General features: G+C 50.8%; 1 protein-coding gene across 8 annotated transcripts in view; it reads right to left on the bottom strand.

Moving 5' to 3' along the window:
* Window positions 1–16,024, bottom strand: part of plekha6 (pleckstrin homology domain containing A6) — a 206,347-nt gene that overhangs the window by 79,112 nt on the left and 111,211 nt on the right. For all 8 annotated transcript variants that reach the window (XM_033042855.1, XM_033042862.1, XM_033042861.1 and 5 more), the window contains one exon: window positions 7,637–7,720. In XM_033042855.1, coding sequence (XP_032898746.1) covers window positions 7,637–7,720 — 84 coding nt within the window. The remainder of the gene's footprint in view (window positions 1–7,636; window positions 7,721–16,024) is intronic.

Below are 16,024 nucleotides of genomic sequence, written 5' to 3'. Positions count from 1 at the left end.
GGAGGGGCAGGAAACTGGAAGTATACCGAGCTCATTCCGCCACCACCATCATCTATTGCGACAAGTGACGGCTCCCACCGATTGTCGCCGGAAGCTCGCGCCCTTTTCAGGACGGACTATGACAGCGAGGTCAACATTTGTAACGAGATTGACACAAAAAGAAGAAGGAGAGATATAACGCGGCCATTGTTGAGTGATACAGGCCGTTCGGCCCACCGAGTCCGTGCCGACCAGCGATCGCCGCACCCCAACGCTATCCTACACACGCCAGGGACAATTTACAACTTTACGCCAAGCCAATTCACCCACAAACCTGCGCGGCTTTGGAGTGTGGGAGGAAACCGAAGATCCCGGAGAAAAGCCACGCAGGTCACGGGGAGAGCGTGCAAACTCCGCACCCGTGGTCAGGATGGAACCCGGGTCTCTGGCGCCGTGAGGCAGCAACTCTACCGCTGAGCCATCCCTGCCGCGCCAACGCTCTCGGCCGAAGCTAGCCGGCCCCGGGTTTAAGTTGCATTAAGTCCTAAAGAATCACACTGGAAGAGTCATATTGGATTCTCTCCCAGTTCTGTTTTTCTCATCTGCAATCTAAGGCCACAGGAGATATTGCTCTGATAAAGGCACAGAGACAAATCTGTGGGATCAGACACCCACTGCCGCACATGCTTCTACATAGGACACAGGGCCCTTCAGCCCACAATGTGCATACTGAACATGACCCCATTGATACTATCCCCTCTGCCTGCACATTCCCTGCACCTCCCTGTGCCTATCTAAGAGCATCTTAGATGCCGCTTTCACACAACAATAACCTTTAGTTTGGTTTAGGTCGGAGATGCAGCGCAGAAACGGGCCCCTTCGGCCCACCAGGTCCGCGCCGACCTGCGATCTCCGCACATCAACACTATCCTACACACACTATAATAATAATAATAATGGATGGGATTTATATAGCGCCTTTCTAATACTCAAGGCGCTTTACATCGCATTATTCATTCATTCCTCAGTCACACTAGGTGGTGGTAAGCTACTTCTGTAGCCTCAGCTGCCCTGGGGCAGACTGACGGAAGCGTGGCTGCCAATCTGCGCCTACGGCCCCTCCGACCACCACCAATCACTCACACACATTCACACACATTCACACACAGGCAAAGGTAAATGAAGTGTCTTGCCCAAGGACACAACGACAGTATGCACTCCAAGTGGGATTCGAACCGGCTACCTTCCGGACGCCAGCCGAACACTTAGCCCATTGTGCCATCTGTCGTCCCGAGACACTAGGGACATGTTTTACATTTATACATTTACACCAAGCCAATTAACCCACAAACCTATACGTCTTTGGAGTGTGGGAGGAAACGGACGATCCCGGAGAAAACCCACGCAGGTCTGTAGGTAACTTGTCCGTGGAGCGTAGGATAGAAGTGGTGTGCGGGGATCGCTGGCCGGCACGGGCCTGGTGGGCCGAAGGGCCTGGTTCTGCGCTGTATCTCTTACACTAAAATACCAAATACATTCTCTCTCTATTTCTCTCCCATGCCCATTACCACCCTGCTGATTCTACCACCCACCAATACACACACTTGGTGGGAGCTATGGTGGTCATTTAGTGCGACTGTCAGCATTTCTTGTGGCATTTTAGAGATGAAACAACAGAGAGAGAAATGGTGTGCAGGCAGCCACAAGAAAAACATGCCAACTCCACACAGACATGACCAGAGGTTAAAACCCACCGCAGGTCACTATTGGGGAGCACCAGCCCACATCATCCAACATCGAACAGCACAGCATAAGAACAGGCCCTTCGGCCCACAAAGTCTGTACCGAACCTGATTAATGTACGAGGAGCGTTTGACGGCACTGGGCCTGTACATGTTCTTAGTCTACAAGGATGAGGGGAGAACACAAGGCATGGTGGAGCAGCGGTAGAGTTGCTGGCTCACGGGACCAGAGACCCGGGTTCGATCCTGACCACGGGCGCTGTCTGTACGGAGTTTGTACGTCCTCCCCGTGGGATTTCCCCGAGATCTTTGGTTTCCTCCCACACTCCAAAGACGAGCAGGTTTGTAGGTTAATTGGCTTGGTATGAATGTAAACTTGTCCCTGGTGTGTGTAGGATGGCGTTAATGTGCGGGGATTGCTGGATGTGGAGAGGATGTTTCCACTAGTGGGAGAGTCTGGGACCAGAGGGCGCAGCCTCAGAATAAAAGGATGTACCTTTACAAAGGAGATGAGTAGGAATTTCTTTAGCCAGAGGGTGGTGAATCTGTGGAATTCGTTGACACAAACAGCTGGCCAACTCATTGGGTATTTTTAACATCGCGATTCCCAGGATCGTGGGTAGTACAGGTGTCAAAGGTTACGGGGAGAAGGCGTTGTGAGAAGAAAAATAGATCAGCCATGATTGAATGGGTGAGGAGACTTGATGGGCCGAACGGCCTAATTCTGCCTCAAAGATTTATAATGCCAAGATCAACTCTTATCTGCCTTCACATTATCCACTTTCCTCCATTCATAGAAACATAGAAAATAGGTGCAGGAGGAGGCCATTTGGCCCTTCGAGCCTGCACTGTAACATTCACTCTGGTCACATCATCGAGGCCTTGTGACATAAAGTCAATAAATGACTGTTGTGGACAGGCACAAATCACTGGAGTAACTCAGCGGGACAGGCAGCATCTCTGGAGAGAAGGAATGGGTGACGTTTCGGGTCGAGACACCTTCTGCCCACAGTGAATATCACTAAACGAGATGATCTGATCCTTGTCACACAATGCTATTCAAGGAAGCCTGTATTGTAGCTAACTTAATATGAACCAAGAAGCAGCCATTCAGCCCTTTGGTTCCATGCCAGCTCACAACAGACTAATCCAACTGGTCTCTGTCCAATATTTCCACGTAGCCTGGCAACCTATTCTCTCTCTCTCGCCCATCGAGTCTCCGTTGATTCTCTGCCACTTACCCACGACAAAGGCCAATTAAGCCAAGTTCAGTTTCAGTTCAGTCTATTGTCACGTGCGCCGAGGTACAGTGAAAAGCTTTTGTTTGCGCGCTAACCGCTCAGCGGACAGACGACACGTGATTACAATCGACCCATTCACGGTGTGGAGAAACATGTGGGAATAACGTTGAGTGCCAGATAAAGCAGGTACAGTCCGAACCAAAGTAGTCCGCGGGTCACCAACGAGGTAGACGTTGCTGAACTCTCTGGGACAAGGGCGGAAACAAAAGCAGATGGAAAACAAACACTGGGCGTACAGACAGCACACAAAGTCAAGTTCAACTCAAGGCCACTGGAACTGAGACATCAGTACTCTCTCCTCGTTTTTTTTCTTGTTGTTTGGAGATACAGGGCAGAAACTGGCCATTCGGCCCACCGGGTCCGCACCGACCTGCGATCCCCGCACATCAACACTTCCCTGCACACACTCGGGGCAATTTTACATTTTATACCAAAGCCAATGAACCTGAACACCTGTACGTCTTAGGAGTGTGGGAAGAAAGCGAAGATCTTGGAGAAATTCCACGACTCTTAAAATATGAAGTGGTACAGGAAATGTATGATGTTATTTTTGGCTTATATTATTGTAATGTACACTACTTCTAATAAATACAATTATTTTAAAAAAAAAAAATTTTTAATTCCTCGCGGGTCACGGGGAGAGCGTGTACCCGTAGTCGGGATGCGACCTGGGTCTCCGGCGCTGTGAGGCAGCAACTCTACCGCTGCACCACCCGACCGTTTTGTATTCAGCTCAGACTTGGACAGATGGAAGAGTGAGATTCACTGAACAGACGATTTCTCTCAACACTTGGCTCAACTACAGCACAAAGCAGCATCTTTATGTTGGCCGAGGAGACAGCAAATTTTAGTTTAGTTTCGAGATACAGCACGGAAACAGGCCCTTCGGCCCACCGGGCCCGCGCAGACCAGCGATCCCCGCACACTAACACTATCCTACACACACTTGGGATCATTTTTACATTTACACCAAGCCAATTAACCTACAAACCTGCACGTCTTTGGAGTGTGGGAGGAAACCGAAAATCTCGGAGAAAACCCACGCAGGTCACGGGGAGTACGTGCAGACTCCGTACAGACAGCACCCGTAGTCGGGATTGAACCCGGGTCTCCGGCGCTGCCTGTCCCACTTAGGAAACCTGAACGGAAACCTCTGGAGACTTTGCGCCCCGCCCAAGGTTTCCGTGCGGTTCCCGGAGGTTGCAGGTGGTTGCCGGAGGTTGCAGGTAGTGGAAGCAGGTAGGGAGACTGACAAAAACCTCCGGGAACAGCACGGAAACCTTGGGTGGGGCGCAAAGTCTCCAGAGGTTTCCGTTCAGGTTTCCTAAGTGGGACAGGGGCATAATAAAAGGCAGCAATTCTACTGCTGCGCCAACCTTTTAGGACCTTTTCCACCCTGGTCATTCCCACTTCTCCCGCTCCCATTCGACAGAAGGTGGAGAAGCTGGAAAGCATGACCAGACTCAGAAACAGTTTCTTCCCCTCGGCTATCAGACCGTTCAACTCTCCGCCTATGCGGAGGAGTGTCATCTAGTTTTATATAGGAAGGAAGTGCAGATGCTGGTTATGAACTCAAGATAGACAAAAAAATGTTGGGAGTAACTCAGCGGGGCTCATTTGCCTGTCCCACTGAGTCACACTGCCATTTTGTGCCTAACTTTGGTGTAGTCTAGTTTCAGTTTAGTTCCAGAGATACAGCGCAGAACAGGCCCTTCGGCCCACAGAGTCCGTGCCGACCAGCGATCCCCGCACACTAGCACTATCCTACGCACACTAGGGACAATTTACAATTTTCACCAAAACCAATTAACCTACAAACCTGTACGTCTTTGGAGTGTGGGAGGAAACCGGAGCCTCTGGAGAAAACCCACGTGGTCACGGGGAGAATGTACAAACTCCGTACAGACAGCACCCGTAGTCAGGATCGAACCCGGGTCTCTGGCGCTGTGAGTTTCTATTATTTTCTCCCTGTGAGCGAGTGGGTTTCCTCCGGGTGCTCCAGTTTCATCCCACATCCCGAAGACGTGCAGGTTTGTAGGTTAATTGGCTTCTGTAAAATTGCCCCCAAGTGTGGAGGGTGAGAAACTGGGAAAACACAGAACGAGTGTACCGATGATCGCTGGTCGGCACAGACTCGGTGGGCCGAAGGGCCTGTTTCCACGCTGTATCTCTAAACTTTGCTGGCTTTACCTTGCACTGAACATTATTCCCTTTTCATGTATCGATCCATGTACAGTGCGTAGATAGATAGACAATAGACAATAGGTGCTGGAGTAGGCCATTCGGCCCTTCGAGCCAGCACTGCATGTAGTAATCATGTGTGGGAAAGAACTGCAGAAGCTGGTTTAAATCAAAGGTGGACACAAAATGCTGGAGTAACTCAGCGGGTGAGGCAGCGTCTCTGGAGAGAAGGAATGGGCGACGTTTCGGGACGAGACCCTTCTTCAGACTGATGTCTGATGTCCGAAGAAGGGTCTCGAGCCGAAACGTCGCCCATTCCTTCTCGCCGGAGATGCTGCCTCACCCGTTGAGTTACTCCAGCATTTTGTGTCTACCTTCGATAGTAATCATGTATTGACTTTCCGCTGACTGGTCGGCACGCAACAAAAGCTTTTCACTGTACCTCGGTACACGTGACAATAAACAAAACTAAACATACAACTCAGTACAGTACAGCACATCGCAAGAACAGGCCCTTCGGCCCACAAAACCTATGCTGAACTGGATAGACTCGGCTTGTACACGCTAGAATTTAGAAGATTGAGGGGGGGATCTTATAGAAACTTACAAAATTCTTAAGGGGTTGGACAGGCTAGATGCAGGAAGATTGTTCCCGATGTTGGGGAAGTCCAGAACAAGGGGTCACAGTTTGAGGATAAGGGGGAAATCTTTTAGGACCGAGATGAGAAAAACATTTTTCACACAGAGAGTGGTGAATCTCTGGAATTCTCTGCCAGAGAAGGTAGTTGAGGCCAGTTGATTGGCTATATTTAAGAGGGAGTTAGATGTGGCCCTTGTGGCTAAAGGGATCAGGGGGTATGGAGAGAAGGCAGGGATGGGATACTGAGTTGGATGATCAGCCATGATCATATTGAATGGCAGTGCAGGCTCGAAGGCCCGAACGGCCTACTCCTGCACCTATTTTCTATGTTTCTATAAACATGATGCCAAGACCATCTCTAATCCACAGAATCCATACATCGGTCCATTTACCTGATAAACCCGTTACGCTGCTCGAAACTAAACTAAAAAGCACAAATTTCCTTGTTTAAGAAGGAACTGCAGATGCTGGAAAATCGAAGGTGGACAAAAGTGCTGGAGAAACTCGGGACGAAACGTTGCCTATTTCCTTCGCTCCTTAGATGCTGCTGCACCCGCTGAGTTTCTCCAGCACTTTTGTGTACAAATCTCCTTGTTCCATTGTGGCCACAGCTGACAATTAAACGCTGTTGACTCTGGAATCCAAAACTGCAGAGCAAACTGTTCTTTGTGGACAGCGAAGATTTAGTGGCTGTAAAGGGCTCAAGTTCATCCCCTGCAGTTCTGACAAAAATATTTGGATTTCGCAAATGGCCTCCGGGGTGAGAACGTTGCCCGATTCTGCCTTGAACTGGTGTCTGCAGAGCTGTGATTTTTGGAAGCTCGTACAGTCCGTACACAATCAGCGCCTGTCAGGGAGTTTCACAGAAAGACACAAACACACACGCACCTTTTTTTTCCCCATACCTGGGCAGCTCGGTCAAAGAGGCGTGCGTAAGACAATGGCGTGTTCAATCACGTTTTCGTTTGCAACACTATGGGTCGCTGAAAGTCCATGGGAGACTGGGTCTTTATTTCAGTGGATATTTTTTAAGGCAGAGATCGATAGATTCTTGATCAGTACGGGTGTCAGAGGTTATGGGGAGGAAGCAGGGGAATGGGGTTCGGAGGGAGAGGTAGATCAGCCATGATTGAACGGCGGAGTAGACCTGATGGGCCAAATGGCCTAATTCTACTCCTATTCCTTGTGACCTTAAGTTATTTAACGCCCCCCTGTCCCACTTATGCCCCTGTCCCACTTAGGAAACCTGAACGGAAACCTCTGGAGACTTTGCACCCCACCCAAGGTTTCTGTGCGGTTCCCGGAGATTTTTGTCAGTCTCCCCTACCTGCTTCCACTGCTTGCAACCTCCGGAAACCACCTGCAACCTCCGGGAACCGCACGGAAACCTTGTCGACACCGACCAACATGTCCCACCTACCTGTGTTTAGACCATATCCCTGTCCAGTCCATGTACCTGTCTAAATGTCCCTCAAACGTTGCGATAGTCCCCGCCTCAACTAGCTACGTTCCGTTCCTATTAAATCTATATCTCCCTCATCTTAAACCTGTGTCCACCGCTCCTTGAAGGGTGAGAGAGAGCTCCTCTGATCTGGAACCTCACAACAGCGGAAGAGAAACTCAAGACCGCCAATTCGGAGAGAACTGATAGCAAATATCAGTCTGACGAAGGGTCTCGACCCGAAACGTCACCCATTCCTTCTCTCCAGCGATGCTGCCTGTCTCGCTGAGTTACTCCAGCTTTTTGCATCTATCAGAGGGAACTGAAGCTGGGGGAGGGGGGGGACACTTACTTGTCTTCCAGTTTGAAGATGCAGTTCTCAATGGGAACCACCCCTGTCACTGGGTCGTGGAAGGTGGTACTTCTTTCATTATGGCTGAAAAACAACAGAAAACGCTTCATTAAAAAAAAACAGCCCTCGCTTCAATGGTGAGCACTCGTTTTGTTTACTTTTTAGTTTAGTTTAGAGATACAGTGCGGAAATCGTTCTTCCCCTCTCAACCCCATTCTCGGCCCATCAAGTCAACTCCGTCGTTCAAATCAGGGCTGATCTATCTCTCCTTCCAAACCCCATTCTCCTGCCTTCTCCCCATAACCCCTGACACCCGTACCGATCAAGAACCTATCAATCTCTGCCTAAAAAAGATCCATTGACATTGCCTCCACAGCCGTCCACAGATTCACCACCCTCTCACTAAAGAAATACTTCTTCACCTCCTTCCTAAGAGAACGTCCTTTTATTCTGAGGCTGTGACCTCCGGTGCTAGACTCTCCCACTAGTGGAAACATCCTCTCCACATCCACTCTGTCCTGGTCTTGTCAGTATTCGGTACATTTCAATGAGGTCCCCCCCCCTCAACCTTCTGAACTTCAGCGAGTGCAGGCCCAGTAGAGTCGCCAACGGTCTCACTCCCAAATAAGGGGCAAAAGGTCAAAATACGGGACAAATTCCCGACGGCAATTCGTTGACCGACTCGGCCGTGGCTGGGTGAGTGATGAGGCCCCGGGGTGCTGGACTGCACACAAAGCCCAGCCGGTGGGGAGGTGAAGAGTTTTGGCAGGGCGCCAGAATTTGCGCGCGATGTCGCGCGGCCCGGGCCAAAACCACTCAGCTGGCCCACCGGCTGGGCTCTGTGTTCTGCTGCACGCATAGTCCGGCCCCCCCCCCCCCATCCTAACTCATGAACCGATGATCGGCCATGAGAAGGAGGGGTGGTGGGGGTGTCGGTGGGTAAGCAAAGGTCCGAAGGTCGGACAGCTGGCCGGGCTGCCGACCGAACGACGGGGCCACGGGCGAGGCGCTGCTGCTGCACTACGTCGGGACGGGTGAGGCTGGGCCGGGCGCGGCGCTCCCAACACGACAGTCCCCTCGACCCGTTTACGGGACAGTTGGCAGCCCAATGGCCCAGTGTCGTCAAATGCTCATCATACGTCAACCCAACCCAATCATCTCTGGGATCATCCTCGTAAACCTCCTCTGGACCCTCTCCAGCTCCAGCACATCTCTCCTCAGGTATGAGGGCCAGAACTGCTCACTGTGTCAACCCCCACCGTAAATGATGCCCGTATCCAATACACAAATGGACTCCGACTGTCCAAAAGCCACCGCATTCCTGGGCAGTCTCCTCTAAGCTTCAAATAAAATGGATGCCTTGAAAGCCGACAGAAATATCAAAGCCTCATAAAGCCTGACGAGAAGGTTCTGTATGCCTGAGATGTGCTCATGAAAAGAAAACAGCATTTCCTCGTGTAAGGTCTGCTTATCTTGTTCGAATTGTAGGAATATTTCTTGTACGACATCAAAAAAAAAGAAACATGCATTCCTGAAATTCTAATTCAGGGCAGTCGGGGAGTGAAACTGTCTGAAGGGGCGATCATCTCAAAGCACGCTTTTAATGTAGGATAACTCCTGCTGAAATACTCCACGGCAAGTACTCGACGGTGGTGCAGTGGTAGAGTTGCTGCCTTACAGCGCCACATACCCGGGTTCGATCCTGACTACTGGTGTACATAAGATCATAAGTGATAAGGGGGAGAATTAGGCCATTCGGCCCATCAGGTCTGCTTTTTTTTTTAGAGAATCAGCGCGGAAACAGGCCCTTCGACCCACCGACCAGCGATCCCCGCACATTGACACTATCCTACACCCACTAGGGACAATTTTTACATTTACCAATTAACCTATGTACCTATGTGTCTTTGGAGTGTGGGAGGAAACCGAAGATCTCGGAGATAGCCCACGCGGGTCACGGTGAGAACGCACAAACTCCGTACAGACAGCACCCATAGTTGGGATCGAACCCGGGTCTCCAGCGCTGCATTCGCTGTAAGGCAACGACTCTACTGCTGCCCCACCATGACTGCCCCAGCTCTCTTGGGAAATGGGATTGATCTATCTCTCCCTCCGAACCCCATACTCCTGCCGTCTCCCCATAACCTCTGACACCCGAACTAATTAAGAATCTATCTATCTCTGCCTTAATAATATCCATTGACTTGGCCTCCTGGGGCAAAGAATTCCACAGATTCCTCCTCATCTCCTTCCTAATGCCCCTGTCCAACTTAGGAAACCCGAACGGAAACCTCTGGAGACTTTGCGCCCCACCCAAGGTTTCCGTGCAGTTCCCGGAGGTTGCAGGTGGTTGCCGGAGGTTGCAGGTAGTGGAAGCAGGTAGGGAGACTGACAAAAACCTCCGGGAACCGCACGGAAACCTTGGGCGGGGCGCAAAGTCTCCAGAGGTTTCCGTTCGGGTTTCCTAAGTGGGACAGGGGCATTAAGGAACGCCCTTTAATTCTGAGGCTGTGACCTCTGGTCCTATATTCTCCCACCAGTGGAAACATCCTCTCCACATCCACTCTATCTAAGAGTCCTTCAATACAGCGCTGGGTGCATCAGCCTAGAGGTCGGGCTTATCTCTCTGAAACCAAACCGAGACTGTTATCACTTAGTCATGGCTGACGCCCACTGAGTTCAAAGACTTCAGCTGAAGTTATCAGCAGTCTTCAATCAGAGTCGGCGGCTTATCAGGCTGAGAGGTTATATGATGCACGTCAGCCAGCACCTGGCAATGTTTCGGATTCAGTGATGAAGGCAGCGATATCCAATTCCCTATCCTGGACCCCCTGTTCAACTCAAACAGCAGTGAACGCAACAGCCCGTGTGTAGGAAAGAACTGCAGATGCTGGTTTAAATCGAAGGTAGACACAAAATGCTGGAGTAACTCAGCGGGGATAGGCAGCATCTCTGGGTAGATGGAATGGGTGACGTTTCGGGTTGGGTCTGAAGAAGGGTCTCGACCCCGAAACGTCACCGGTTCCTTCTCTCCAGAGATGCTGCCTGTCCCCGCTGAGTTACTCCGGCATTTTGTATCAGCCAAGGGAACAACCAGTTCCTCTTGCGTCAAGGACAGTCCGACTGATGAAGAGGCTTCACATCGCACACAGGAAGGGCAACGAACGAGTCTAAAACTTGGCGCAAGTTAAGCGAGAAGAGAACGATATACGCAAGGAGGTCTGCCGTGATTCTGCCGTGGATGAAGCCAGCTGCGCATGTGGACAGCGATGTGTGAAGTATCAGGACGTCACAGAACCGCAGAGAGCGTGGATCATTTCTCAAGGGGCGGCAGGGTGGCGCAGTGTTGGAGCTGCTGCCGTACAGCGCCAGACACCCGGGTTCCATCCTGATCACGGGTGCTGTCTGTACGGAGTTTGCACGTTCTCCCCATGACCGGCGTGGGCTTTCCCCGGGGGGCTCCGGTTTCCTCCCACACTCCAAAGACGTGCAGGTTTGTAGGTTAATTGGCTTCTGTAAAAATTGGAAATTGTCCCTAGTGTGTGTAGGACAGTGTTAAACCCCTGTCCCACGGCACGAGTTCGTTCCAAGAGCTCTCCCGAGTTTGCCCTGATTCGAACTCGGGGATTTACGGTAATGGCCGCCCGTCGGTACTCGGGGCTCTCGTGGACGTTTTTCATCACGTTGAAAAATCTATCACGAGTCTTCCCGTGCTTACCTGCCGTTAGCGAGTCTTCCCGAGTAACCTGCCGTTAGCGCTAAGAGACGTCCCCGAGCTCCGACGTACCCGCTACGTTCATTCTCCGTGCCTACCGCGAGTTTGAGATTTTTTTTAAACTCGGAAGAGCTCTTGCAATGAACTCGTACCGTGGGACAGGGCTATTAGTGTGCGGGCTTCCGCTGGCCGGCACGGACTGGGTGGGCCGAAGGGCCTGTTTCCGTGCCGTATCTCTAAACTCTGGAGATCATCAGTAATTTGCCCGCAGGGGCGCATTGCTTCATTGCCTGTGTTATTCACCCCCGAGTGACTTTGAACACAGACACACCCTTTCAACAGAAACAAACGTGCTGACAGAATCAGGTTAAGATATTGCAGTCGCCACAGGGCCTGTCAATTAAACATGGGGCAGGCTGCTTCTTCAGGGTCAGAAGAAGGGTCCTCACCCGATACATCGCCCATCCCTTTTCTCCAGAGATGCTGCCTGTCTGACCCCGCTGAGTTACTCCAACTCTGTGTGTTTATATTTGGCAGCTGTAAATTGGGGATAAGAGGCTACATTTAACATTCAGCGTGACGGAGGGTTGGTTCCACGTCAGTGTGGGCCGCTCGGTGGCACAGAGTTGCCACCTCAAAGCATTAGTGATCTGGGTTCGATCCTGACTACGGGCGCTGTCTGTACGGAGTTTTACGTTCTCCCTGTGGCCGAGCGGGTGCTCCGGTTTCCACCCACTTTCCAAAGACCAACAGGTTCGTGGGCGAAGGTAGACAAAAATGCTGGAGAAACTCAGCGGGTGCAGCAGCATCTATGGAGCGAAGGAAATAGGCGACGTTTGGGGCCGAAACCCTGAAGGAAATAGGCAACGTTTCGGGCCGAAACCCGGAAGGGTTTCGGCCCGAAACGTTGCCTATTTCCTTCGCTCCATAGATGCTGCTGCACCCGCTGAGTTTCTCCAGCATTTTTGTCTACCTTCGATTTTCCAGCATCTGCAGTTCCTTCTTGAACAGATTTGTGGGCGGGTTGGGCTTCGGGAACGAGTAAACCGTCCCATAGCGTGCGTAGGATTGAACTAGTGTATGGGAGAACGCTGGTCGGCGTGGACTCGGTGGGCCGCGCTGTATCGCCAAGATGGCGCCCAAACCCAGGCGACTCCGTGCGTGTGTGGGTCACGGAAGTGGATCTGCAATCACGCATTACGATCGCTGCACTATATCTCCACTCTGACAGCAACATTTCCGACTTTATTGACGTTATTCCCTTTATCGCGTATCTGTACGCTGTGGACGGCTCGATTGTAATCTTCTTCTTCTTCTTGCGAATGAAACATAAATAAACCAAAGGAATAGTTAGATCTCAAGCCGGGTGTTGAGCAGCCAGGTCGTTGTCTCTGTTGGCGTCAATGTCTGCCAGGCCCTGACACAGCTCCATTTGGTGGGTGGGAGAGCGGGCACTCAGAGATGACATGGTTGGCTGTCTGTTGTTCTGCACCACATTCACAGGCTGGGCTCTGGCGGAGGGAGCCCCCATCTCCACACGCTGGCGTTGAAACGCCCAACTCCAGTACCAAGTCTGTTGAGCTTCACCCCCCCATCCAAGCTCCTCTGGGGAGGTCAGACCCTGGACAGCTTTTATCTGGTGAGGAGATGTCGCTGTGTAATGGAGATGAGGTTGCCTTTCACTCCTGTGACCACACAGTGGCTATCCAGTGTGCTTTTGATAGTCTTTCCGCTGACTGGTTAGCAGGCGAAAAAAATTATTTTCACTGCACCTCAGTACACGTGGCAACAAACTCAAACTCAAAACTTAAGTAATTTGCATATTTTAGTGAGTAAAATGGGGACCTCTCACTCCCCTGTATTTGTGTGGGTAGCAATGAGTTGGAGAGGTCATGTTGAAAGACACTATCGATAGCAAGTTCCCAAACCCCAGTCACGCTTTGAAAGCTGGTTACGGCACATTCTTGTCTTTACAGACTTCCTACAGCGTCTCAGCTTCTTCTGACGTTCGCAAACATTGAAATACACTTTAACGTCTGAAGAACGTCTGGTCTCGGCCCTAAACGTCACCCATTCCTTCTCTCCGGAGATGTGTCCCGTCCCGCTGAGTTACTCCAGCATTTTGTGTCTAACTTCATTGCATCTGCGGTTCCTCCCCACGCCTTCTGTATGCATTGCCGGGGAAACTGTGGCTTCGGGTCGAGACCCTTCTTCAGACACAGGCTCGTTGCAATGAGTGCTGCAATGGGTCAAATCCAGCAGCTGCAGTTCCTTCCTCCGCAAAATATACTTGAAAGTCATTCAGACACCATACAACTAAATTCCTCCTAAAAAGTGCTGGAGTAACTCAGCGGGTCAGGCAGCATCCCTGGAGAACATGGACAGGTGACATTTCGGGTCGGGATCCTTTCGATATTACAGAGTTTTATACATTTTATAAGTAAGAATCTTAAGGGGCTGTCCCACTTGAGCGACCTAATTGGCGAGTTTAGAAGAATTTGAAAAAAATGACATGTTGAAGACCTCCTTCGACCATGTTGAAGACCAGATTCGACTATGTTGAAGACTAGCTACGACTAACTTCGGGGAAAATTGGACACCGAATAGTGGAGAGTGAAGACGACCTCCTTCGACCTCCTTCGACCTCCCTTCGACTATGATGAAGACTATCTACGACTACCTTCGACTACCCTCGATTACCTACGACTAACATGCCGACCTACTACGACTAAACCTACGAGAAAAAAAAGCATCGATTTTTTCCATGGCGACCTTTTTTTACTCGCGGGCATTTTTTGACATATTGAAAAAAACGCCGCGACCTAGCTGAGGCCTCGAGTACGCGGAGACCACTCTCGAGCATGGAGGAGAGTTACGAAGACCTCCTACGACCTCGTGTCGACCATGCTGCGAGTATGAGTCGAGGGCAAACTCGCCAGAACTCGCGGATTAGGTCGCCCAAGTGGGACAGACCCCTTAAGGATTTAGTTTGTCAAAACCCAGGCCTCCACTGGTCTGCATTGAGGTGGTCTTTCTGCTTGTAGTTTAACGGTTTGGGTGGGGGACCCTTCAGACTGAAAGAAGCACCCCCACATCTCTCCTCCTCCCTTCACAGGTGCTGCCTGACCCACTGAGTTCCACCAGCTCAGGATTCCAGCATCTGCAGTCTCTCCTATCGTAAGTCACAAGGTCATAAGTGACAGGAGCAGAATTAGGCCATTTGGCCCATCTAGTCTGCTGCGCCGCTCAACCATGGCTGGTCTATCTCTGCCTCCTCCTGTCTTCTCCAATGTATCTCCAGTGGTATCTCCAATAGCAGGGAGAGGTTGCCATCTGCAACTGAGACGGAGTGGCTTAGGAAGGGGTCAGCCCCAGGAACGGCAAACCGGAGACACATGAGAACAGTCCCACACAGAAACAGGCCCTTCGGCCCACAATAACTGTGCCAACCATGATGAAAATAATCGGTCAACTAATCGGAACTACACGCACAAAGTCCATGTCCTTCCATTCCCTGGCTGTTGGCGAGCCTGTGAAAATGCCTCCATTTCACCAGGCATCGTGTTCCAGGCACCCACCACCCCTGTGTAGGAGGAGAAGTTGGTGTGAGGTGGACAAAAGTGCTGGAGAAACTCAGCGGGTGCAGCAGCATCTATGGAGCGAAGGAAATAGGTAACGTGTGAGGCATTGCCAAACTTGTCTTGTAAATCTTCGTCAGACATTCCCCTCTCACCTTAAACCTATGACTTGTCTTATTTGACACTTTCATCCTGGCAAAACGTTTTGTTGTTATACAGCGTGGAAACAGGCCCTTCGGCCCACCGAGTCCAGGCCGACCAGCGATCCCCTCCCCCCTCCACACACACTAATTCAATGTTACCTCACTTTCACATCCGCTCCCTTCACTCTAGGGGCAATTTACAAGGAGCCAACCAACCGATAAACCTGCACGCCGTTTGAGTGTGGGAGGAAACTGGTGCACCCGTGTGAAACCCACGCAGGTCACGTGCAAACTCCACGCAGACAGCACCCGTAGTCAGGATCGAACCCGGGACTCTATTTTTAAGGCAGAGATAGATAGATTCTTGATTAGTACGGGTGTCAGAGGTTATGGGGAGAAGGCAGGAGAATGGGGTTAGGAGGGGGGAGATAGATCAGCCATGATTGAATGGCGGAGTGGACTTGATGGGCCGAATGGCCGAATTCTACTCCTATTTCTTAAGACCTTGGTAACAGTGTCATTATTAACAAGGGACTGTAATGAATGATCTTATTAATAATAGAATTATTTATCTGCTAAAGCGTTGAGAGTCTTCTCGTTGGGGCGTTGAGGACCCAGCGGGCACCACGAAAGCCTTAAGTCATGTTTCAACAATGCCCAGATCATGGCCTGTTCTGTGTAACGCAAGCCAAGAGGATTGGTTTCAGTTGACACCCTTGTGGCAAGAACTCGTACCATCGGATCATACGGCTCCTGTTGGCTTCTCTCATGCACAAGTCATTTCCTTCTGCGGTTTAAATTATTGAACATGACAAGTTTAATCAGGCTCGAAAAATTCCCTTCCCCTCTCCGCCCCAATTGGTCAAGTGAGAAAATGAAAGGTATTTTGGAATGAGACCATTTTATTGGTCTGACTACACGGCAAATCAAATTCCTCGTATATTGCAAAACA

The sequence above is a fragment of the Amblyraja radiata genome, chromosome 24, assembly GCF_010909765.2.
Source record: "Amblyraja radiata isolate CabotCenter1 chromosome 24, sAmbRad1.1.pri, whole genome shotgun sequence".
Taxonomy (NCBI): domain Eukaryota; kingdom Metazoa; phylum Chordata; class Chondrichthyes; order Rajiformes; family Rajidae; genus Amblyraja; species Amblyraja radiata.
This window is presented reverse-complemented; position numbering and strand designations above follow the sequence as displayed.